At 38.5% G+C, this 26,302-nt stretch overlaps 2 protein-coding genes across 2 annotated transcripts; both read right to left on the bottom strand.

The window, feature by feature from the left end:
* Window positions 1-3,704: 3,704 nt before the first annotated feature.
* Window positions 3,705-9,738, bottom strand: LOC111319131 (uncharacterized). The gene is made up of 3 exons (XM_088749361.1): window positions 9,711-9,738; window positions 7,006-7,524; window positions 3,705-4,644 (listed from the first exon to the last, which is right to left on the bottom strand). The coding sequence occupies exons 1-3, from the start codon at window positions 9,736-9,738 to the stop codon at window positions 4,259-4,261; spliced, it is 933 nt and encodes a 310-aa protein (XP_088605487.1). The 3' UTR covers window positions 3,705-4,258.
* A 9,679-nt stretch (window positions 9,739-19,417) lies between these two features.
* On the bottom strand, window positions 19,418-25,769 carry LOC148737926 (uncharacterized). The gene is made up of 5 exons (XM_088749362.1): window positions 25,580-25,769; window positions 24,724-24,986; window positions 23,951-24,065; window positions 21,061-21,183; window positions 19,418-20,427 (listed from the first exon to the last, which is right to left on the bottom strand). The coding sequence occupies exons 1-5, from the start codon at window positions 25,767-25,769 to the stop codon at window positions 20,264-20,266; spliced, it is 855 nt and encodes a 284-aa protein (XP_088605488.1). The 3' UTR covers window positions 19,418-20,263.
* Window positions 25,770-26,302: the final 533 nt, after the last annotated feature.

The following is a 26,302-nucleotide window of genomic DNA, read 5'->3' on the forward strand; positions in this document are numbered from 1 at the left end:
TAGAGTTTTAAAAGAGAAATTTCTCTGAAGCATTGATCAAAACGAATCGAAAGAACGATGAAAAAGAAAACAAAAAAAGAAGGGAAGAAAAATCTAGAGATTCTAATTGCTATGATGATTATTAGTAATATCACTCATTAACTTCTCTTGGGGTACGTAGATTCTTAACCCTACGAGCCAATTTTGACTGATTTAAGTCTCTTGTATTCTATGTTGGAGTCAAAACAATTCCACATTTTCTTAAACTCCTTGAATAAAAACTAATTAAATTACTTTTGAGTTTGGTGTTTTCCCATTCATTTGGCAAGTAAGAGTGAAGACTGTTACTTCAAAATGATTAAACAGTCAATAAAAGAAGGAGTCCTGAAACGTCACGAAAAGTGAAACCATTTGCCAAAAGCTTTCTTTTTGGAACTTTTCCCATATTTTTAACACCAAAACGAAAAAATATGTATTTGAAGGAATAAGAAATGCTCTAAATTTGAACGTGCGAAAGTAAGTCTGTTTATATGACAGGTGTGAAGAACATTTTATCAACAAAAAGAGAAGCCTCCACTGTGCTCCTTTCTGTTTCAAAGCACAAAAGAAGCGATAGAGTACGAAAGAAGTGTTTTCTTGAGCGCTTTAACCGCTTCTTAAGTGCTTAACAACAGAACAGAGCACAATCATGGCTCTTCTATTTGTTTTATAATGGAGAATCCGTTAAATTCCCAAGGCATTACTTTCAATTTTCCAATCAATAACACGCCCTATACTCTCATGAAGCAGGCTACAATAAGCCAATCTGATTCTTAATTAGAATGGCTCTAACCAACTGAGGTAACCGCCTCCCGGTTAGCTCAATTGGTTAGAGCGCCGGATTGTGTTGTACGGGAGGTCGAGGGTTCGAGACCCGGCCGGACCGATACTCATGGTCTTAAAATAAGTGAAGAGAATTTGCTACCTTTCTATAACCACGATCTGATTGTTAATCTGATTGTTTAAACAAGAATAAACTTGTCAAACCATCAAAGTTCATAGACCATCGAAGTTTGTTCACGATCTGCACTAGTTTACAAAAAAAAAATGGTTGAACAGGCCGAAATGAACAGTTTTGATGGAAGTTTTTGGTCTAACACAGATTCTGAGTTTGATGAAATCCGGTCGAATTGGAGCTCATAAAAACACGCCTGTTTTTCTGTTTAGTTTTGTTTTCTTTGCATGACGAGAAGGTCAAGACAGGAACACGAAGATTTCTTAGGATAACAGCGCCGTAAAACTCGGCTGCTGTGCCTGATGTGGCCTTCCACTCAACGCATCAGAAAGGATACTAGAGCGAGATCATAGTTAAGGTCACCCGAAGGGCGGCCGATGTAATTTCTGAGGCTTGCTTCACTACAAGGACCGGAGATCACCAGATGAGTTAGCCGCGATGCACTTCAGCACGATCGCAGACGCTCTAAAATCGACATGATTTGTACGAATTTTAATAGTTATGCCATTTTAGATATATTTTCAAGTTTAATTTTACCAAAACTGTTTTGTTCTGTTTTGTTTTAAACACGAAACTATATCTACTAGGCAAGTGTTAGCTGTGTTCGATTTTTATTATCATTTATAATCTAACTGAGCATGAAACCCTTCGGAACTCAAGTTGTCCATTCTGTTTTCTCTTGAAGGATTTTCGTCCTTGCACGCGTTGTAATATTACAAATCACGCCGCTTGGCGTGCCTACAGAACTTTCATTGGTTCTTCTGCCCGCTTTTTTATTCCAAAATTTCACTTTTAATTAATTAACGAATAAACGCCAGACACAGCACAGATAAGCAGATAGTGTACAGTTTTAAATAAGCTCCATGCTCTATTTGAACAATAGAGTGTTTCTGTCGAGGAACTATCGGCTGGTAGTTGCCCCGCGGAAATTTGATGCTCTTAAAACAAATATTTTTCCTGAGAAGTGAAGCTTCGAGGGCAAATTTGCTAGTTTTAAGAACATCAAATTTCTAAGGAGCAAGTGTCAGACCGATAGTTCCGAGACAAAAACACTCTATTGTATTTATCGTTCGCCACTAAATTTTCTTACGCGTGCCAGTTGAAAAACAGTGAAAACCCACTGAATGCAGATCAATCAAATATTTATTCATGCGTACAGCCTGTCACAATTGTCAATAATTCGCAATCGTAAATAATATGTTAAGCCTGTCAGAATTGAAAAGTCACTGTTTTTCTGATCTTCCTAACTTCGCGGCCGTCAAACCATTCAAAATTCTTCACGGATGAGTACTATCCATCCGGGTATGTTCCGCGGACGGGCACTATGGGCTGATAGTGTCTCTCCACGGTTGGACACTATCGCGTCACGTGATCAATTTAAACCAATAAGAATCGGATAAAAATTAGTGGTGAACTATAAACTCTGATAAAGCACGCCCTTTCGACCAATGATAGCGCACGTTGTATCCAACCTCCATCACAATTACAAATATTACCCAAATTTTTCAGCATATTTTTTTGAAAACATAAGGGGTCGTATTTTTACTTTCCCAATTCTTGTCCTTTTCCGTATATCTTCATAGCACCTTATCCTTGGGTATTGATGGTATGCCCAACTTTGATAAATGAGTCAGCGATAAACTATGAAAGGCTACTTTCATGGTAACTCACTTTCATGATCTGGAACTCCATACTCAGATTTTCATACTTTTTTTCCTTGATATAACATCAACTTTACAAATATTACATTACAAATATTAGTTACAAATATTAGTTATACTGTCATAGACTTAGTTTTCCACAGGGTAAAGTGTCTGTCTCGCACATGTACAAATCATTTTCCGTATCGATGTTGTCATCACAAATGTATGTTTTTTGTTCTATTAATAGCTTTGCACTAGGTTTCCAGTATCAACTATTAGCAACAGCTTTGAATGAAAGATTACTTGGTAATATGACGTAATAACCTCATGTTTGTTTATTTAACAATATATTTCTTATTTAATAGTAAATGTACCTAATGTCCCACCACAGACATTGCTGCCAATTCAGAAAACCCTTTTGACACCTATCTTCTATTTCAAGATGTTTATAAGAAAATGTTTCTTTTCCAAATGTTACTAGCTCCCTGTAAGAGCCCGTGGTCTCTTTTGCAATTGCTTGATAAGAGGCTAAAACAACTCAGTATTCAACGGAAAGATTATAGGTCAAGCAGACATCTTTTTCGCCGATGGCAACGTCATCTTTTTGTTTATCGCAAGTACTTCTACGAAATATATAGTATGTTTTTGTTAAATTTGGAACAGACTGTTAAAGCGTATGATATAAATTATTATTACAGAAAGATAGGGAATATCATTCCGTTATTCAAATGCTTAAGCAATATGTATACCTCATACATTAAAAAGACCGTTTTTGAAAAAACAAGCAATACTTTTTAACAACTGTCTTTAAATGAAATACTTGTGAATACTTCCTACTTAATTCTGGTCCATAATTTACAATTTCACACGTAAATATACAAAGTTGCTGTAGCAACTCATTGGGTTTTCCGGTTGTTATACCAATTTGCAAATGATTTCCTTCCGCAAAGGGCCCGGGAGGGATCTTAACTTTGAAAAAATCGTGCGTATCATTATCCCCTCATGTTAGTCCTCATCATTTGACAACACATTTTCGATGTTAAGATTAGTGTTACGTTCGAAAAGTCATACTGATTGATTCCAGACTGTTACAATGTAACAGGCGTCTTTATTGTTTGATCTCAAAGTCTTCACTGATCTCACTGAACATCGGTATAAAGAAGGTCAGTGAAGATTCGCATCAAAGGATTGATATGAAAGAACAGGCAAAACTCAATCCTATGCTTCCAGAAGATATAATCATCTGGAATTGTTTCTCATCGTTTTAGGTTGCACAGTGTGATGATTGGTTTGTGCCATAATGTAATCTTTCCTTAAGACCCTGGTGAAAATGTATAACGAGTGAGACTTGATTTCTAAAAAAAAAATTTCTTCATTATCTCAAGTTTTAGAACCCTATTTGACTTTTCGCCTATAAAAAAAGCACCGAGCTCAGTTAATGTAATAGATGACCCAAAGAAATTATGGCTAAAAGTAAACCAAGTGAAAAATAAGATGGGTGACTTTCGTGTTTCACAGAAGGTTAAAAAATGAAACAGTTACATTTTATTTGGCACTTTAACTGAGTGCTATTAATCAATTAGAATGTCAATCAATGAAAGCTCAATACTAAGTGCCATTATCACATTAGATAAACTTTTTTTTACTCCAGGAACGTAATAGTCACTTGACCATGACCAGCGCTGTTGTAACAACATTCATTGTCCTGGTTGTTTCCATCGTTGTAAGAGCCTCCCCCACCACCACAGGTGTCATAACCCCTACTTCCACTGCTTCCTCCAGAGTATCCTCCTCCTCCTCCTCCTCCTCCTCCTCCTCCTATTCCTCCTCCTCCTACTCCTTCTCCTCCTCTTCCCCATCCATAAGCTCCACCACCTCCACCAAACCCACCATCGACATCGTGAAACTTGGCTCTTCCACCCACCCCTCTCTGAATAAATCCCTTACCGCCTTCTCCACCATATCCTTTGGTTCCATTTAAATTCTTTCCACTTCTTCCACTGGAGTAAAACCCGCCACCACCACCACCTGAAATACAATGACTATATTTTAAGATTTTCGTAAACAGAGGCGAAACTATGTTTAAATGGCATGCTAACCCATTCAATTTAAGGAGTCTCTTACCAGTATTTTAAAACGCTCCAATAAACCCATATCATCTCGGCCAAACCTTATGTAATGCATTTTACTTGAGTCGCTATCCGTGAGGTTTGATATTTGTATATAGCTTTTGTAATAGCTAGTTGTATAAACTGTTTTGTCTCACTTTTCCTGTCCAAGATACTATGATTTGATTAACACGTTACCTAGATTGCAGGTATATGGGTGATAATTATTATACCTGTACGGCCCCGCGCGCTTACCCCCATTAAAAATCATAGTGAAAGCTGACGTGTGTAAGGACGGACGGGTTAATGAACTGTGGGTTTCTTGTTCTGACACGAAAAATCAAAGGAAAAAGTTTTTCCTGTAGGATCTTTATCTTGATTGCTCAGGGAGCGTGTGCTCGTGCATCGTCTCCTATTTAGGGCGAAACCAAATTTTCGAGGTGGTCATAAGATTAGATACTTGTTAATTATGTTTGGTCGGGCTGGACGGGAAGGTGTTTGGCTTACGGTCACGAATCGAAGCACGGCCTGCCCCACATTCGGTCCGTACGTCATGACCTCGAGCCAAAAATTTTCCGTTCTCCCGCCAACACCGCTGCTTTGACTCGTCTTCACAGTAAATATGACCTATACGAGGATCTCAATGGGCTTAACCTTCAATCGTCAAATGGCCAAAATATTAACGGTCAACCTTCAAAAACGCAGTATTTTTACCGTCAGCCGCCAAATAAGCAAAGCAATGTTAGCCGCCAAATGTCTCAGATATCCTTAATTAAGAACTATACGATTGCCTTAATTAAGGTCAAGTTCTATTGATTAATTTTTAAATAAAATTTTTGATGTACCAAAAAAATACATTTATGGAAGTCCTTTAACTTCTATTCGCAAGTAAAACTGGTTGGCGACAAAACTGACCTCAGGTTTAGATACACTTCCGGTGTCGTATAACCTTAGTCATTTATCAATAAAAGGTGTCATGAATTAACAGTTCTTTACAAACACGTCACCATGAAAATTAAATTTACATCCAAATTCGTGCGTTTAGTTCGTTTTATAAATAGCATTCCAGAAAATTAACCGTCAGCCGTCAAATGACCTAAAATGTTACCGTCAACCGTCAACATCACCTTCTTCCCCCCTATTGAGACCCTCCTAGACGACCCTCGATGACGAGCTTGCCGACCAAATTATGACACGTACAATTTTCTGAAATTACATGGCATTCTTAAATCTCGAGAAACTGAGGAGGATAAAGACGCATTAATTTTAACAACCCGAAAGCTTATCGGATACCAGTGGTCATTACTCAGAGACATCCAAACACCGCGGCTAAGCATGTATAGCGAGATCGCTGCCTTGTTTTAAACACCAGACAATTGACCTCATCTACAACAAGTCAGAAAAGCCCGAAATGCGAGATTGCTGTTCCAAAAGTTCTTTTTTTGACATATGTATATTTCAGCGCACCGCATGTGTTTTTTTTTATTTCGAGATATTTATATTTTATCCGAAATTTATTTAAGATTTATGTGCCCCTGATGCATATTTCGAGTAATGGTGCACGCGGAAAGTTTGGAGAGCACAAGAGAGGAGTTGCTCGAGGCGCAGCCTGAAGCAACTGTGGCGTTCGGAGTTTTCAATGCAACAATAAAAATAATATCGTAGTTCAAAAAAGCTAAGGGGAAATTTCCTAAACTTCAGAGTCCCATGTGATAGATTTAACTCCTTGAATTGTTGGTTACTAGAATTGACGATCACAAATTGCGTTGCTTTGTGTTGAAAATCTTAAAAATTGTACGATTTCAAAGGAAAATCATCTATTGAACAACATTATTGGGACGTACATGCATCAGCTCTTCAAAATAATATTTAGCCCAACGTCGCGAAGCCTCAGTTGAAGTTAAAAAACTCAGTTTTGTTTTCAGCCACATTCACGCATCGCATTTGGCAAATAAAGTATCGTCGACTCCAAGACTAATTCCGTCGCTTTGAATAGCTACATCCTGATTGTTTTTCGAAACGATTATCATTTTAGCACATTTTCTTATCAAATACAGCTCCAAAAGGTTAACGGAAAAACAATCTTGAAAGTTTTGAAACCTAGCGGGTAAACTCGATCGGAAATTTTTGCCAACAATGACATCAGTCTGAACCATCTCTATCAACCATCCATTTCTTTTTCATAAATTGTAAGCCAATTAGAGCGCTCGTTATCATATGGTACTGAAATAACATTAAATGAACAGCTAAGACGTAAGAAAACATTACAATATACTTTTACCTGAACCATGATCATCGGCAGTCTGTGCACCATGTCCCTTGCTTCCCCCTGACCATGATTTGTATCCAGGATTACCTGTTGTGTTCGTGCTGGCGTCACATCCTTCATGTCTAGACCTAACTCCACATACTCCTCCTCCGCCCCCAGCAATTATCAAAGGTGTGTTGGTTCCTCTCACCACAAACGTTCCTCCACCACCTCCAGAGGAGTAATGGTGCGTGTTTATTCCTCCTTCTTGACCAACAAGTATCTGAATGACTTCACCCTTGTTTAAGCGGAACGTTCCAATCATTCTTGCTCCTCTTCCTCGGTAATGAGTACTGTTAGTGTGTATATCGTACCCTCCTGCAGCTGCTATTGCTTTTATTCTGTAGTCACCAGTGTACGGCACAGTCCACTGTTGAACACCGCTGGACAGCGTAACTTGTCCGTCATGATCCTGTCCTGTGTAGTGACCGCCCAGCGTTGTTGGTCCAATTCTTCCACTGTCGTTGAGGTTTGTAAAAACGGCCTTGAAAGCTGAAAGGGAAGAGTTAAGTTATCTAAATTGTTATAACCATAATTTTGATAGCTTTTTCCTTTGATTGGAGATAAATCTGCATCTGCAAAAAGGACATGGAAAAGTTAAAAGCTTGTAGATTGATCCTTAAAACTACTCACCATTAATGCAATTATTAAGTTATTTAATATATATATATATTTCTATTCAATCATTGATTCAATTCATTGTCTCTCAATGGACGTTTACCCGCTCGTCACGACATATTTTCCCCCGAAAGAATATCAAGCATCACATCTGATTGTGGTTGACATGTTGTGTCGGTCTTCTTTATTAAAACAGATCGCTTATGAAACAGGCCTTCAACTAAAGCTGTCCGTTTTCTTCGTCATTTCCAAAGGCTACGGAAGTTTTTATACTTCTTTAAACCTTTCCTTCTTAAGTTTGAATTACAGATAAACCCATCCTCTTAAAAAGCCACTCTTGGATCTCTAACTTATTGCCTCTGGAAATCGGGAAAGCGAGATTTATCAAAGCTGCTGGGCTAGTCTCAGCCCTTTCTCCCATTCCCCTAGGCTTTTCCAAGCGCTATTGCATTTACATTTTCCGCTTCAGTGCTCACGAATAACTGATGATGTCCAACCATTTTGAATAAAAATATTCGAGAGTTGAGCAAATCGTAAAATATGATTTAGCGTCCGGGGCTATTGAACCGGGGGATTTAATTCGTGGTTTTCACGTGACGTCATCAACTTTAGAAACAAGGAATTATCGATCCTTATGAGATTTCAGTTTAGTAAGTTAATAGAACAGTTGAGTTCTTATCTTTTGAAAAATTTTCAGTTTGATTGGGTTTTTCTTGTTATGATAAGGCAAGGTTAAATTTCTAAGCTATTGCTTGACACGATATTAACATACTGGCACGTAGGTTAAAGAAAAGAAGACATAAAGAGAAATGGATAGATAGATAGATAGATAGACAGATATGTTTAATCAACGCTTTTGCAGGCAGAGCTGAATAACAGTGTAGTATATACACAATATAACAATGATATAAATACCACTGATAATATTTGAGCAATTTCTCATGTAGGAATAATTTAAATATGTGTTATTGACCAAGCGCGAAGTCAAAATGGCTGGAGATTGGCCGAGTTCTTTCTTTGCATTTTTATGGACCGAGACGAAGTAGAAGTGCATAAAATTGAGAGAAAAGAACGAAGCTAATATCCAGCCCTCTTGACCGGACAAGCTTGGTTAATAAAGGATTTATCATATTGCGAAAGATTTCGCTTTATTAAGAGTTAAGAATGACTTTTTTCCCTCTAGATCTGGGAAAGGAAGCCAACTGTGTTTGTTGCACAACAAACTCACGAGAATCGTTTCTATTTTCTTTGTTTTTACTATCTTCTGTCGCTTTTTGCCTTTCCGTCACCGAAATTTTCCGAGATTTACGAACGTAGTTCTTATTTTATTTTTTTTACGCGCGGGATCAATGCGGGCAATCCTGAGCGGACAAGATGGGCCCATCTTGCCTGCTCGGGTAGCCAATCAGAACACAGAATTTGCTCCATCTTGCCCACGGGCGCTGCCTGCGATGTAAAGAATAACCCTTAATGAATCATATCTCAAGAGCATGTACGACAATTTCCTTACATTCAAAACGTTATCATAAATAAACCTTCAAGGGTTACCCCATATGGGGAAAAAATCATTGGTACAGAAAGCGATGAATCTATCTGTCCTAACTCTGGGTCTGTCTAAAAGGAGGCAATCCCCTGAGCGAAGATTGTAACCACGAGGAACTACTTCCGCCCTGTAGAGAGACCCTTAAGGTTCAGTATTAGGAAGGTCCTTGAAAAACCTGATGCAGGCAAGATACCTGCGTTGACTTAGGGTAGGGAGAGCAGATAAAACAAAGGATTCCTCAAAACCATTATCTGGGAAGATATTCTTTAATGCCCTCCTCTGAATGGCTTTGATAAAATCTACATAGGTGATGCATGTGCACTAAGAGATCTGATTAATGAACTATGTATCTACACTAGGTCAGTATGTTAGGGCTCTGACTTCTTAGATAATCTCAAGGCATGCAGCGTTTTGTTAGCTCTTCAAACAATATACCCAACATGCAGATTCCACTTATGGTCCTGAGATATATATGCCCCTTGGAGCTTAGAACTTGAGACTCTTTCTATGTCATTACCTAGTATCTTAATGGTATCTGGAGCCATAGGTTGGTATTCAAGAAAATTGACAATCATCTCTTTGAACCTCTTGGGATTTAAGCGCATACCTCAGCTAGTAGCATAACCACAAACGAACAACAAACGAAAGATGCCTTCGGCTACATCTGGATATTCACTCAAACACTGTTGTGTCATCCACATGCTTAGTGCGCAGATGCCAATTGTCAGCCAGCTTGTTAATCAAGTTAGCAAAAAGGATAGGGGCTAGCTTTGTCCCTTGGGGGATACCCGGTTATGAGGGTAGACTGGGGCAGATAAGACCCCGCCGAGTAACAATCTGAGATCTGCTGGTAAGGAAAGGATAGATCCATTTGACTAATTAAGACAATGCTCACACCCAGATGTTTAAGCTCAAACCGGTTGTAACTTACTATGATCAACTAGATCAAAGTCTTTACTAAATTCTGCAAAATAAATATTCCAATATAATTCCCAGGACAATGAAGAAACATCAGTATTAAATGCACGAGACAGAATAATGTATGGATTGTTGATTTTCCACCAATACAAAAATGTTTACAGTCAAGCCTATTCCTTACCTGCTTAAGAGCAGCCATCCGTAAATATCGCCCGGAGGTGTGCAATATGAAAAAATAAATAATCTCCAAACTTTGCCAGAATATAGGTTTGGATGAACTATTTGTAGAAAAAAATACTTTGAGTTCAATTGCATTTTTATTTATCGCGAACGGTGGCAAAATCGGTTTTGCGGCTCTCACGTCAGCTTCACGAGGTTTAGACAACCATTAATTGAACGTCGCTGGGAAACAAACAAAACAGTAAATGTGACCGAATATTTTTCTAATGAAAAGAGCACGTATTTACAAACAGTCTGAAGTGTTCTTTGTTCGATTCCTTTACAATCAATTTTTGGTGGAGTTTTAGGTTTTTCCAATATTTCACTCATTTGGGCGGACAAGAAAATGGCAAAATTGAGAGGGTAAAATCGCACCTTGGTACATGGCATGGGGTTATATCAAGTTAATCCAGCAAAAGAACAAGGTTTCTTCTTTAAATAACTCAAATAAATTTTTTTGGGCTACTCAAACTACGAAATTTTAGGACCCCAAACAAATGTGACTCAGAGGTTAAAACGCACCATTCCTTGTCACGCAATTGAAGGTGAAAAATCAACAATGCGTACGTGGAAAAGATAACAGACCGCTTTGGGAGCGAAATATCGTTACCAAACTGAATAAAAAGTTACCTTTGTTCAACATTTGTCGCTTCTGTAGCTCAGCTTAACTGAGATTTAAAACTTTAGCGGTTATTTTCGAAACAAAACAACCCAAAATGTAATAGGGTCTAGATCGGAGCGGCCGAGGACGGATACAAACCGTAAAATAAATGTTTGCCATATTTGTACTTTGATTTGAGTATTGTTTATAAATTTGTACCTACCATGCATCAGCGCCAAATGTTGTTTGTGTATTCGCTGCCGTGAACTGTTGTCTGCTGTCTCCAAATGTCCAGTAAGGATTGCGTGACAGGAAGATCTTTACCACAAACAGTGGCACTTTTCCTTTATATTCAGTATTATTTTTTTGGGAACGTTGAATTATGCTTGAACGTTTTTTTAACGTATGGAAATGCTTGTAATAACTAAAATCATGTCTTTATCCGCTGTCGTCACCACCGTCAACAACTAAGTTTTCTCATACTTTTATTAATGAATAAGGGAAATATAAAAACTCGGGAAAAGAAAACTGAAGCAAAATGACATGTACAAGGCCTTTAATAACCATCGTTAGGTAGCTTCTCGAGTTATCTTATTGTTTATACACTACATAACGTCAACATAATTAATAAGAAATCGTGAAAAATATTGAGATGTTAACTGCCCTTGTGAGAACAAAGTGTGCCTCCGTTTTCAAAGTTGAATCAAAGCAGTCGTATAACTTCAGGTGACTCGACGTTTCTTCTGCATGTTCTATCGCCTCGCATAAAGCATTTGTCGGGTTACACCACTGCATCCACAAGGCCCTCCAACTAGTTCAGAGTCGCCACAGATTGCCATTACATATACACAACTGTGTAAAAGCGAACCGTGGTACAGATAATCGACGCAGAAGTACTCTGATTGTGTGTCACACGGGAAGAAGTTCATTTTATCTATGTATATAGCAAGCGCCAAAGTGATCGTATCAGTTATTGCGAGCTAAGCGCTTGATGGTTCAACAGGATTCCAAGACGCTTGTAAACAGGAATGAAAAAGAAGAGGGGGTAAACTCAGTGGAAAAAAAAAATCCCCCACAAGCATTTAAGTATAATTTTAAGGTTCCCAAACAAATAGCATTGAATATGAAGAAAGAGTGCTAGTGTTGAAGATAAAGACGCGTGCCCTTGCCGCTTGTCACGCAATCCTTACAGAACATTTAGATCAGCGGAGGGTAGTCAACGGCTGCGGCTTTTGAAGCGAATACACAACTCAGGTTCCTGCACTAGTCAAGAAGTTAAAAATTACAGACCCCTGATTAGATAAGCTTTGAAAGCTTATTTGATGAAACCTGTAAAATGTCAACAGATTAGTGGAATGAAAAAGAGGAGGGGGGCCAGTAGAGGGAAAAACTCCCCCCTAAATTATTCGTGCATATTCAACACACCAAACGAGAAAAAAAAAATAGTTTAGAGGAAGAGTGCTAGTGTTTTCTGGTAGAGCGCTGCACTAGTATCGCAGAGGTCAGTGGTTCGAATCCCGTACAGGCCTGAAATTTTTTTCAGGTCTGATTTTCACTATTGCTTAAATAGTGCTTTACTGCGAAGGATCGTGCACATATACGTTTCATAACCGCAGTTCATATATATGTATTTCATATGTTTGTTGTTTGATTTATCATCTACGGGTTTATGTCGAATTAATTTGATGGCCTGCTCCCAGTTGGCTTGTTAGCTCAATTAGTAGTGCGCTGCACTAGTATCGCAGAGGTCAGTGGTTCGAATCCCGTGCAGGCCTGAAATTTTTTTCAGGTCCGATTTTCACTATTGCTTAAATAGTGCTTTACTGCGAAGGATCGTGCACATATACATTTTGACTTGTTTTGTTTACATTTACGTACATACATACTTTATTACCACTTCCCCAAAGAGGATTTTCAGAGGCAACACAATTAAGGTAAAAATTAATCATACAATTAAGCTAAACATTATATATTAGACTTAAAATAGAGCAATGACTTAAATAGCGGAAGTGCTAAGGTTACCTAAGAGGCGAGACCTAGGGCGGCGTTTAAACACATTAACCGATTCACAAAGTTGAAGATCGTTAGATAAGGAATTCCATAAAGTAACTGCTCTATACAAAATGGTCCTTTGGCCACTTGCTGTTCTAAAGCGAGGTATGTTAAGCATTTGATAACTTCGCGTTCTACGATTTGTGACGTCACACTAATGAATTGTGTAGATAAATATCCAGGAGCACATCCAGTTAAACACTTAAATGACATTACGGCATCACGGTAGTAAAGATGCTCCTTCACTGGCAGCCAGCGTAGTTCCTTTAAAGTTGGGAACACGTCATCGTATTTCCTTCTTTCACTTACTATGTAGCAGGAAAAATTCTGGACTGTCTGTAACAATTTTAAATTTGTTTGAGAAGTATTACTCCAAACGCATGAGCAATAAAATAGTTTACCGAAAACAAGTGTGGCTACCATTTTAATTCCGTTTCGTTATTTTCATTTCTGGTTGTTTCGTTACGTAATATCACGTGACTTATTCCCGGTGATTTTAGATTTTGAAATCGCCTGTTACGTATGTTGTAGTCCTGGTATGGATCGCTGTATTCCCAATCACAGTAAAACAGTTCTTTAACGTGCTTAAGGCACGGGTTTTTAATAAAATGAGCCGCGAAGGTAACAACAAGTGAATTTATAATAATAATTAAGGACTGTTTGTCAAAAGATTGTCTAACTCTATTGATCCGAGTTAAACGTGACATGCACGAAGAAACTGTTTCTAGAATATCATTTCCGAAAGTTAAGTTTGGATCCATAATTACACCGAGGTCTTTAGCGGTTGTTGCAGGTACAAGATCTTTCCCGAAAAGGGACAGATTAAAATCATCATTCAATTTTGCATTGTTTTGTCTGCTTCCAAAGAGCATTAGTTTCGTCTTGTCCGGGGTTCAAAAGTAGCTGGTTATTAAAGCACCAATTCTGTATTTTAAGCCGATCCTGATTTATTTTATCTCTGGCCCTTCTTCCTCGTAGAATGCAAAGGACAACAGAAGTTTGGTGTCATCAACATAGCGTTGTGGGGAGCAGAACTGTGGGATTGACGGCAAGTCATTAACGTAAATTCCGAACTAAAGTGGGCCGAGTATGCTTCCTTGAGGCACGCCATTTCTTACTTGCATGCGATCTGACAGAGTAGAGTTGATGCGTACAATTTAGTGACGTGGTGACTAATAACTACGGAGCCACTGTAAAGCAGTTGTAGATGCACCGACATCCTGGAGTTCAGCCAGAAGAGTGTGGTGGTGTAACCTATCAAAGGCCTTGCTCGTATCAAGGAGGACTGTTGCAGTTAATTGCTTGTCGTCAATAGCACGCACTATTTGATCGGTGGTGTGAATTAGTGTAGCCGGTTGAGTGGTGTTGTTTCTTCCCACTTTGCTTTGATGTTAAACGCTCCTTTGAGACTAGATAGGTTGTGAATTGGTTAAAGGCTGCTCTCTCGCAAACCTTTGATAGCACTGGCAGAAGAGAAATGGGCCTATTGTTATTCGGCACCTCGTGGTCTCCACTTTTCAGAACTGGTGTCACCTCGGCTAGCTTCCACGCATCTGGGAATGTATTGGTGGTATACGAGGCGTTAATGATTGACGTGAGAGAAGGCAGAATTGCGGGAAGGCAATCTTTGATAACTCTTACCGGAATTTTTTCGATACCAGGCGCCTTGTTTGTTGCCATCGAATTAACAATGGCTTGTACTTGTTTGCACTCTATAGGATTAAAAGTAAATTGTTGTAATAATGCAAGTGATCTCGGAATGAATGTATTGCTGTTGAGCTCAAAGTTCAATTTTAATGCTAAATCACTGATTTTCTTGACTGTATTATCGCCAACGCCTGCGAAAAAGGAATTGAATTCATTTGCCACAGTTATTTCATCTTTACTGTAGGTTCTTTGTGTTTTCGACTTTTTAGTTATGCATGAACGGATTGTTTTCCAGCTAGAATTCGTGTTGTTTTTATTGTTTTTAATCTGCTCCATCACAAATTCTCTTTCCGCAACAGTGATTTCTTTTTTAACCTCGCGTTTAAGGTTTTTATATGCAGACCAGGCCTATGGATCGTTGGTCTTTCGTACTATTTTTCTCCAGTCTTTTGTTGCTTTCATCAATTGCCTAATCTCATCTGTCACATAAGCTGAGCAGCAGAAATGACAAATGTTGATCGAAGTCAACGATTCAGTTTGGTAACGATGTTTCGCACCCAAAGCGGTCTGTTATCTTTTCCACGTGCGCATTCTTGATTTTTCACCTCCAATTGCATCACAAGGAATGGTGCGTTTTGACCTCTGAAGTCACTTTTGTTTTGGGTCCTAAAATTTCGTAGTTTGAGTAGCCCAAATATTTTATTTGAGTTATTTGAAGAAGAAACCTTGTTATTTCGCTGGATTAACTTGATATAACCCCATGCCATGTACCAAGGTGCGATTTTACCCTCTCAATTTTGCCATTTTTTTGTCCGCCAAAATGAGTGAAATATTGGAAAAAACCAAAAACTCCCCAAAAAATTTTGATTGTAACGGAATCGAACAAAGAACTCTATAGACTGTTTGTAAATATATGTTCTTTTCATTAGGAAAATATTTGGTCACATTTACTGTTTTGTTTATTTTCAAGCGATGTTCAAATAATGTCTAAACCTCGTGAAGCTGACGTGAGAGCCGCAAAACCGATTTTGCCGCCGTTCGCGAAAAGTAAAAATGCAATTGCACTCAAAGTATTATTTCTAGAAATAGTTCATCCTAACCTATGTTCTGGAAAAGTCTGGGGATTTTTGATTTTTTCATATTGCACACCTCCGTGCGATATTTACGGACGGCTGCTCTTAAGTAATGAGTCTCTTGTGAAACCTTCCATGACTTTAGATAGCTGGCCAGTTGGAGTTATAGGTTTTAGGTCTTCCTTTATAGACTTATTGGGACTGACCCTAGGCACTAAGTAAGGAATCGATACCTTGACTTATCTGCTGAGATTTTGTAGTCATTTAGATGTTTATGAGCCCTCAGAAAACGACTACAGGTTTCGTACAGCAGAACTCGATGACATATGTTTTTGTTAGCATCCTGCCGCCATATTGGTGTTCCTCGGAGGGACACCAACATGGCGTCTTTATACAAATCCTTATAAATTTAAGCGAGACCCTTTTTCAAATACCGTCCGCACAAAACATCGCACAGACCTGAATCTTGCCGAGACTTTTCGAATATTCATCTCGTTTTATCCCTTTGATTCTTGACTTTATTTGTTTCGAAAATTGTTTTGATGATGGCGTGACAGTGAAACCTGGGGATGGGTACATGGCGCTTATTTTCATCTTGAGAAACAGTAAAATGCGCGAGACAAACCTACTTATTTCAAAAGGATTAAAAAGACTGAAAAATGACGGATTATTTTCCATGGATAGGTCCTGGCTAGAATTCGAACGATTAGCTAAGCCGCAATCGTCACACGATGAATGAATTGAAAATAACAGTTGAAAGACGGACACATACACCATTGATTCTGTTATGAGGCTTTACGTGAGCAATTAAAGGAAGTTGAGTAATGGTTGATCTCAATGTACAAGTACTCCGCTGTGCAATTACTGATTCAGAATAGGGGCGCTTATTTGTGTAGGGGTGCTGATTGGAACGCGAATGCCTATTCAATGGGAGCACTTATTAGAATAGGGGCGCTCATTAAAAAAGTCTAATGTGACGGTGCGCTTTTAGAGAGCGGGCGCTTATCTTAAGGAAGGCACTAAATCGAATCCTTACGGTAGTTATGTAGCGTAGTTGATTGACAATTGACTGGACGCTTATTTTTTTTTTTCTATTTGACTGATATTTTGTATTGTGCTATGAAATGGACATTAAGGTTACGGTTTAATTGTCGACTTGCTCACAATATAAGGATTATTATGACGTAACTTATCCTTATCTTGTACTATGTACAATGAGTTTAACTCGGTATGGGCATTTTACAAAGTTGATCTTATTTTTCCCCCTCGGTATAAAACATAGGCATTGTTGGCGAAAATAAATTGCATTGGTACCACGCTTCCTGCTGTCCCCTTCGCAGCCCTAATTTGGTCTCGTCGCGCAACGCCTTCTCTACCTTGCGTGACGAGACTAAACAACGATCTGCTCGCAGGCTACGACGATCCTTACTGCCTTTCCTCTCCATCAGAGACAGTTTTAATTATTCAGTTACAGCTAGTTGCCTCGAAAAGTATTTTCAATGTAATTTTGCTAAGGAAAGAAAACCAAAAACTATTTCATCTCTAACAACCACTGAACAAAGATATTTTTCGGTCTCCCTTCTTCAAAGTAGTGAAAATAGTTTGAATGAGGAGACAACTATCATGTTTCAAGGCGTAACAAAGTAGGCTCCTTATTGGGTTGTTGCTTATCTGGCCTTTTCCCTGAGCGTGTGAAATACATGATAAAATGCAAGCTGTTTAAAAGGAATTGACACGTGATAAGGTGAAGTCTAAGGTAGCAAAATTAAAAAGGAAATTTATTTCTAAAAAATCGTCTAAGCACGTTAGAATTGCGTGAAAAATTGACCAACAGATGCATAACGTTTCTTGCGAATTTCTTTTCTTTGTTGAGGCAGGATTGTCATAAAATTTACATTGTTAATGACATTTCATCTGAGAAAGTCTAGTCCATAGTGGCGAGTAAAGAGTAAACACCAAGTTGTAGTGGGAAAGTACCGTTTAAACATAAATAATTAATCGATGAAAAACTTTTAGAAGCAAAGAAACGGATACTTTAACATGGCTTGCGCTTTTTCCGACAACCTCTTTGTAAACAGCTGTAGTGCGTATGTTACTCATCAAAGGAACAATCCTTTTTTGTTTTTTTTTTGTTTGACAGCAGCTATTAGCTTTCCTTTAATAAGTAAAAACATTTTTGGAACATTAGGTTTACGAAAGTTGTGACAATTGGGGATTAAAAAATTGGAAAATGCGCAGTTTAAAAGTTTTGCAAGTATGACCAAAAGTGATGGGGTCCATAGTTGGTCACAAAATAGACTATACTAAGGTGAGAATTCTAACAGGCCAGCGGCACTTACCCAACAATAATTCCCTAAGTTCTTCCTCCCCTCCTACTCCCCCCCCTCCCCCACCCCCGAAATACTTTTCCAGGTAACGGAAAGTAAAGTGTAGTTGAAGACAACAATTTGTAACACATGAAAAAGCGACATAATTAGCATTGATATCTCGATTGTAGTGCACTTTTATTATTTTAGCAATAGTGATTTTCTAAAAGCGATGATAAACTAGTAGTTAGTTAATTGTTTAATTGCTTCCCTCGTCGTACTCGTCAGGGATAGCTTATAGGCGCGTCACAATCACAGTCCAGATTTTTTTCACCCCATTGAAAAGTAACAAGGGCAGTAGTCAGGCAAACACACACAAGAAGTTAGGTAAGGAATGAAACATAGCAAAACATCTCTGCAACGTTTTTGAGTCTACACAGAAGGTAAATATAATTTGGTGGTATTTTCAACCTTTGCAAAAAGAGCAACCATAAGGCAGAAACAAGACAATCAAATATGATTTATGCACAACTTTTACCTGTGCCGCAAGAAGTTGTGCTACGCAAATGAAAAGCGCTAGTGATAAATTCGTGTTAGGCCTTCAGCTGACAATGTGTACGTTGTAATTAATTGAGGAGTACTTGCAAAAGGTTGAAAAATTTCCATGATGACCTGACTAATCCGGAGAGATTGTAGCAAAAAAGTCTTCATGAAAGACACAAACCATTACACTGGGTAGATGAGCTCACAATTCTTGTTTATGTCGTTCTTGGTGTGTGTCAGTGTTGGGTTGATTCAATCGCAACGTATCGTGGTACCCTAATTTCCAGCCCTGATCGGCATTAGGGACTGCATTCTGATTGGTGCAAGCATATCCCGATGCTGTGATCTGATTGGTACGTGATATATACCTAATGCGGCAATCTGATTGATTTATGACAAATGAAGAATTGGGTAATCTGATTGGTAGGTAATATCTACAATAATGCAGCAATATCACATTTCTCATGTGATACATGAGAAATGCCGCAATCTGATTGCTGCGAGCGACATACCATTTTTTACGCTGGAATGTAGTTATTTGTTTATTTATTTATTTATTTATTTAAAATAACTCAATGATGCATGGGACTTTCTCCAATTTAAAGGCATTCGCACGAGTAGGAGCCATCTGTGTTATTATAAATTTCTCTTTTGTGACAACGGTGGGTGTTGGTGATACACTCGTTTATATCTAGAAATTACAAAGGGAAGCAATATGGACATATGAGTTTTAACACGAAATGACTGACACACATTTCAATCCTTTCATAATACCAGTGTATAAATTGCTTCTCGTTCCGATCTTAACGCGCAATATCTGCTAATTTCCGAAGGATTAAATGCTTCCTTGAGAGCGGAATCGAAAGTTACAACGTCAGCTGTACTCTGTGATCATGTCCTCTCTTTACTGCAAGAGCGAAATGTCCGAATGACGTATTTGGCTTGTGATTGACAGATAGAGCAAAATTGCACCAATCAGCAGATTGCAAAACAAAGATGAGTTCGGGCAGGCGTAATTTTCACTTCCCCACCCAGCCCCTCTCCTTATTTTTGAGCGTCAGTTGCACACTTAATCGAAATTGCTTTCTCATCCCAGCCTTCGGCTGCCATTAAAATCTGAGATGGTGGCCAGTTTTCGCTGAAAAATACTGAGCAACCGCTCTCCAAAATTACGCTCGTTCTGCAGGCTGGTTAACCACCGCTCTATCGAAATCTAGCTTTTCAAAAGGTTAAAGAATAACCTGCAACTCAGAAATGATTTATTTCACCGAGAACCGACGGTTTGAAATTACATTTATCGTAAACTGTAAGACTTGAGATCACCGCAACACGGCAATGCGAGTTGCTTTTCTCTGCAATACCGCATGAAAAAGGTCAACACCACAACAATATGATTGGTTTGTGATACATGAAAAATGCGGCAATCTGATTGGTGCGAGCGACATACTACTCTTTACGCTTACATTACACTGAATTATTGAATTATTTCTTTGAAATAATTCAATTATGGATAGGACTTTTTTCAAGGAAGGGGCGGATCATTTTTCACACTTGTTGAAATTAAACTCGGTTTTCCATTCACAGAAGTAGGAAACGTCTGTGTTACTGCAAATTATTGCGATATGGATACACGGTGCTTGGAGAGCAAAAGAGGAGCTCTCGTCATGTTTAGGCTGATAGAAACAAACAAGGATTATGAATCTACTGTGTTCTATACTGGGTAAACTTTAGTTAGACGAATGTCATGGTTACCTGTACAGTTCTTGCCATCGCCATTAAACCCTTCTTTGCAACTGCAGTTGAAGGAACCTTCGGTATTGTTGCAGTGAGCATGGACACCACAGTTGTGGGCATCGGTGGCACATTCGTTTATATCTTAAGAAACAAATACTTTCCGTCGAAAAGAAATAATGACAAATCATAAAAGCATATTCAAGAATTAGTTTGATCGTTTAACCTGTGACATGCCAATTTTTACAATATTGAAATCTTACTGAAAGCGCCCACGTCAAATAATGTTTATCACTTAAATGACATAAACAACCAATCCAAAAGTAAACAAGCTGAAATCAAATTAAGACACATCATCAAGAAGGAAACGTGTCTTCTAAGGCAAAAGAGGACGCGAGACGTGCGTGACGTGATGCTAAGAATGATTGTAGAATGAAAATATAACTGTGTTTAAAAGCATTGTAAACTTGACTAAACTCCAGACACAAATAGTGTAATACGACCAAACTAAACCAACACAATTTGTCTTCCACCACTCGTAAAATCGTTTTATGACAGGTGGTAGCATTCGAAACACGAAACGCGTGATAAAATGAACACTGCGATGGATGCAAAGCGTGCTAAATGACACATTTGCAGCCCACTGATCCCTCTGCATTACCATACACAGCTTTCTTATGAAAATCGTCGATGTTCTTGATACGCTCGGTCAAGTTTAGGCAAATAAAAACAAACTGATTTCGATGCTTGGAACAGATGGACGCATTTCATAGTTACCTATGCATTTTTTGCCGTCTCCATTAAACCCAACCTTGCAGCTGCAGTTGAAAGAACCTTCGGTATTGTTGCACTTGGCATTAATGTCACAGTTGTGGGTATTGGCGGTACACTCGTCTACATCTGCAGGAACAAATTATTTTTGTTAATACTGAAATAAAAAAAAAATTGATATAAGCTTTTACAGGTATGTTCTGATTTGACGACCTGTGATACTCAACAGGACTGAAAGCTCACTAAAAGTGCACCACGTGCAATGGTGTTTTGGGGCCACTTATTTTCTATCGAGGGGGGTTGCGTTGGAAGGATCGCATTGTTTTCAGTGGGAACGGCTACAAAGTGTGATCCATATATACATAATTGACGTTTTGTTATGTACTATCGCTGAGTATTTTTACGAGTTGTGCCGTATTTTGACAAGCCCGTAGGGCGAGTTAAATTATAAACGACAGGTAAAACTGTCATTCTTGGTTTGTGTCAAATATCACTGAAAGCGCCCACGTCAAATGATCTTTATCATTTAATTTACACTGAAACGACAAATCCGCAGGTAAACAATCTTAAAGCAAATTAATTAACCTGCACATCATCAAGAAGGGACACGCGTCTTCTAAGACAAAAACAGGGCGCGAGAGGTGCGTGATGTGATGCTAGAAATGATTACAGAATGAAAATGTAACTGTGCTTAAAAGAATTGTAAACTTGACTTCACTCCACACAAAAATAAGGTAATGCAACTAAAACTAAAAGAACACAACTTGTCGTCCACGACTCGTAAATCGTTTGATGACAGGTAGTGTTACGGTATTTTCTCAACCGCCAGAAAGATACAACTCGTACTAACTTAACTGCTTTATTGACTGACGTAGTAACTACGGAGCGACACCAATAACTAATACAATAACTATCCTCTTAACTTACAGCCCTCTATAAATACCATAACTTCAATCTCAGTGCACTACTGCACAACTCACGGTTTTTTTTTAAAGATCCTTGTCGCTTATCAATATCCACAACACTTTTCCAAGGCAACCTTCCACACGGCTGATGATTCCAGTAAATAATTCCAACAACTCTATCCGGCCCTCGCTCCTCTGGGCTCCTCGTAGTAACACTAACTCACTGGAAAAGGTCTCTAACTTTAACCTATCGCGACTCCCTATATATCTTTTACAAAGAGTTCCAGAGTGTTCTAGAGATCTTTAATATTGCTATTTTTAGTAGTTTACACTACTATTACATCATAACGAAAATATGCTGGCTAACGGTTCTAGAAAGTTCCATTAAAAGTTCTTAATGAGTCAGCATGACTAAGCGTGCTAGAAACTTCCTCGATTGTATTAATATTTTAGCAACTATGTAACACCACGCTCACCATAACAGCAGTAGCAGCCTACACACGAAAAGCGTAATGAAATGAACACTACGATGGATGCAAAGCGTGATAAATGACATATTAGCAGCCGATCCGGATCCTTCAGTACATTACCATAAACAGCTTTCTTATGAAAATCGTTGATGTTCTTCATACGCTCGTAAAATTTAGGCAAATGTAAACGAACTGTTTCGACGCTTGGAGCAATTCAGTTGGACAGATTTCATAGTCAGCTGTGCATTTTTTGCCATCGCCATTAAACCCAACCTTGCACCGCAGTTAAAAGAACCTTCGGTATTGTTGCACTCAGCGTTGACGTCACAGTTGTCGGTTTGTAGAAACAAATTCTTTCCGTAAATAGTTAAATTTTAAAAAAAGTTGATAAAAGCTTTTGCGGCCGTATGTTCTGATTGGATGACCTGTGATACTCGACAGGACTGAAAGCTCACTCAAAGTGCATCACGTGAAATAATGTTTGTTACACTCTCTGTTGAGTGTAGAAAGTTTCGATCGGTAAATGATTACAAATTTTTCCTTTAGGCAGAGGTGGCATCTTTTGCTTGAGCTGTTGTGTGGTGAATGCGAAGACAGGATACGCCATGAAATATAGTGTTCGGTGTTGTTGTCTTTGAATATACCACTACCACACTACTTGGAAATTTGAATATTGCTCATGTAATTAGTATGCTCCTGAAAAAAAGGGCTTATTATCCTACATATGATAGTCGAGTTACCTCATATTTAGGATTAGGAAACGTTTTTTTCTACCATAGGTTAGTTTGGACTAGCCATCATGCTCTGAACAATGCTCATTAATTGGGTAATTGTCAATATCCCCGATGAAATCAGGATTACGAATGCACTTGAATGATCCTTTGGTATTTTTAGAAGAGGCATTTTTATTGCTGCACTTGTGAGTATGAGTATGATCAACACTCGTTGATGTCTGAAATAAAATCGACAGATCTTTCACCAAAATACTTAAGAATTAAGGTCGCAAGAGGGGTTCTAATGTAAAGAGTTTTGCTATTTGTCATTAGATGCCTGTGAGGAAGCTAGCGAGTGAAAAGTGGCGGTTCTGCGAATAGGAGAGTTTAAATCCATATTGCTTTACTTTTCCACTGAATGCCTGAAATAGGTTGGTCCTAATGGAGGTGGCTTGAGCTCTTATAGATGTCAAACGACTGCACTGAGGGATATCTAGAGAATAATACATGAATGCACGTGAGGCTGCAACTTGAAAAGGAGAGGACAATCTTTAAAAAAGAAAACGAATTTTTTAACTAATGGAGCTGGCTTTAGTTCATTCCTGTTCACTCTAAACAAGACACAATACCCAGAAATGAGAAAAAGAAAAAGATATTAAAATTGCACCCCTATCCTCCTTTTCCTCCACTAAGTCACATTTAACACGTGAAATAAGAACAGCCGATTTTGATTCTTAAACCATCCGAAGAAATGGACCACTCTGTTTCAATCAGTTACAAATTTGATTTTTATCATTTTAAGTCTTACCCTCTTCACAATCGTGGCCAGTAAATCCAGACGCACATAAACATCGATATCGTTTCTTTGTAAATCCCGACTGGCAAGTACCGTTGTTTTGGCATGGTGATTGATGGCAAAAATTCTTAAAAGAAAAAAAAAAAAGCATGTCACAAGTAGTTGTCCACTATCTTCACAGCCTTCTCCTACATTTCGCTGAGAACTTGAGCGCGAAAAAATAAATCGAGAAGGGGCGTCTTTGGACAGGATTTAAAGAGTAGAGTGACGCTCCTATGAACCGCACTTAGAAACTCCTGTCGTAGCTCAACTCTGTCATTATGTCCATAGTTGTGAGCATCTTCTGAGCCATTTGATGGATCTAATTATTTCGACTGTTTTTAAACCTCGAAACCGATGGAATAAAACTGTCTTTTGCAGATATGCCTTAAAATGACCATTACACTTACCTTTACTCACAAGAATTTTCTTTTTAGAAGCAAAGTTGTAATTATCTTTGTCAGAAAAAGAGATTGATAAATTGTTTACTCAAGGCTGGTGAGCATGGTTTCTAAAATGAATAGGACAAATTACTTGCTACTGTTAATAGAGTTAGGTTTCCTCATGGCACTGAGAGGATTTTTGTTTTTGGTGACTGCTTCTTTACAAAAGATCCGTAACGACGCTAGCACGCAGTTAAAATTATGTAAAAATAAGAAGTAATGGATGAAAGTACCCCTCAGCTCTCACGAAAGACCTAAACAGAGAGGTGCAATTGACATTTAATTAAAAGCTCGTCCATGTACCTTAGTTCCATGATACACATAGTTCGCTGCTTTTACCAGATCCTCCTCATACTCTTTAGCTGTTGAGTTATTCAGTTCACAGTTGTGTATTTCTCCTCCATTTTCTCCAAAATAAAAGTTAACACTGACGCAGTTATAGTCCAAGTAGCAACGATATTCACATGTATCTCTGTCAATCACACTGATGTTTTCGATGGTGTGGTTAATAAGACGCTCTCCCACGAAGAACAGAGTTGATGGAAAGGCTAATATACGGCACTGATCTAAAAATACAGATTATTGACAGTTCAATAGCGACATGGGTCATGAATTCTAAAGGTCTTAGTTGTTGTTAAACTCGCCTTCCAAGCGCTTGGTACTTATACTGATAGATAGATAGATAGATAGATAGATAGATAGATAGATAGATACTTTATTAGGCGCAGAATCCATAAAGCTAAGTCACTTATTTACAAATATTCATTAAGATACCAAGATCAAATTAAAAATATCCTTTTTTTTTTCCAGCCGAAACGATCTCTAGAAAAGGATTGTATGACCTCCAAAAGCCAGATAAGTCTTTTCTTTCTTTTCTTTTGAACCCTGTTGCCCCAACTTACATCAAACAAAGTATATGTCTCTCCGTTTTTCCTCGCAATCACTTTCTGCGGGACACCTGAAACAACTAGCTTCACAGCTGATAAAAATGATACCGAAAATTGCAAAGTCAGTGTACCTTGACGAGCCTAAACCCCGAAGATAATTCGTGCCCAGAAAACTCAATAACTTCCATTAATGTTCAATGATGAAAGAGGCAAGAAATTTCAATCCTGAACTCCCAACTTGTTCCCAATATTTCAAATCACATTTTCCTCACCTATCTTTAAAGTTACTATGATAACGCGCGCGTGCAAATGCTGCTTAACTTCTAATGAGCCACTCTGATGGACATCTTTACGCAGGCATGGCCGTGTATACATAACACGACGTGTGCAGTTCACTTCAGTTGCTAAGTTCCCGTCTAGCTTAGCCGAGCTCTCTTTTTCCGATTGAGGTACACTGTACATCTTTCGAAGCTCATCAAAAGTAGATATTTGCATAAAAAAACAATAATTTTTAAGCTCTGTGAATAGACGAAAATAGCTTTGGAGTTGAGTTTTAGATTCACGTTTGGTGTGTTAACCGCGAACCTCAAACCGCAGTTAGCGGTTTGAACGGTAGGAGTTAGAAGGTTTGAGATTTTCAGTGTTTTAGAACGAAGTCGAATGTTTTGGTAAATAGAAACAAGATAACGGGTACCAAGCAAAGTCCAGACAGTTCACCGTTATGCACTTGCAGCAGAAATTTTACTAGAAGCACTCTCGAAAAAAATATTGTGTAGACTGTCAACCGACCTCTTCAACGATCTTACATCTTCGGCCCTACGTTTTGAAGCAAGCACTCCATTCGCTCCCTGCAACCTGTTCCTTTCAGTTAAACGAAGTTTTCACCATCACTGAAGGCTTCACTGAGTCCCTCAGCAATTTTGTCCCACTCGACCGATTTTTCGGGTCTGTGGCGACTTACTTGTCTCGCCACGATAAGTCTTGTTCCACAAGCG

This window comes from Stylophora pistillata, chromosome 2, assembly GCF_964205215.1.
Source record: "Stylophora pistillata chromosome 2, jaStyPist1.2, whole genome shotgun sequence".
Taxonomy (NCBI): Eukaryota; Metazoa; Cnidaria; class Anthozoa; order Scleractinia; family Pocilloporidae; genus Stylophora; species Stylophora pistillata.

Coding starts and splice junctions, on each gene's coding strand:
- LOC111319131 (XM_088749361.1), bottom strand. CDS start 9,738: ATGGCTCCAGATACCATTAAGATACTAG. Junction 7,525..9,710: donor AGATACCATTAAGATACTAG/GTAATGACATAG, acceptor CTTCCCTTTCAG/CTTTCAAGGCCGTTTTTACA. Junction 4,645..7,005: donor TGCCGATGATCATGGTTCAG/GTAAAAGTATAT, acceptor ATTGTATTTCAG/GTGGTGGTGGTGGCGGGTTT.
- LOC148737926 (XM_088749362.1), bottom strand. CDS start 25,769: ATGTACAGTGTACCTCAATCGGAAAAAGAGAGCTCGGCTAAGCTAGAC. Junction 21,184..23,950: donor TGGCCACGATTGTGAAGAGG/GTAAGACTTAAA, acceptor TTGTTCCTGCAG/ATGTAGACGAGTGTACCGCC. Junction 20,428..21,060: donor AGACGGCAAAAAATGCATAG/GTAACTATGAAA, acceptor TTGTTTCTTAAG/ATATAAACGAATGTGCCACC.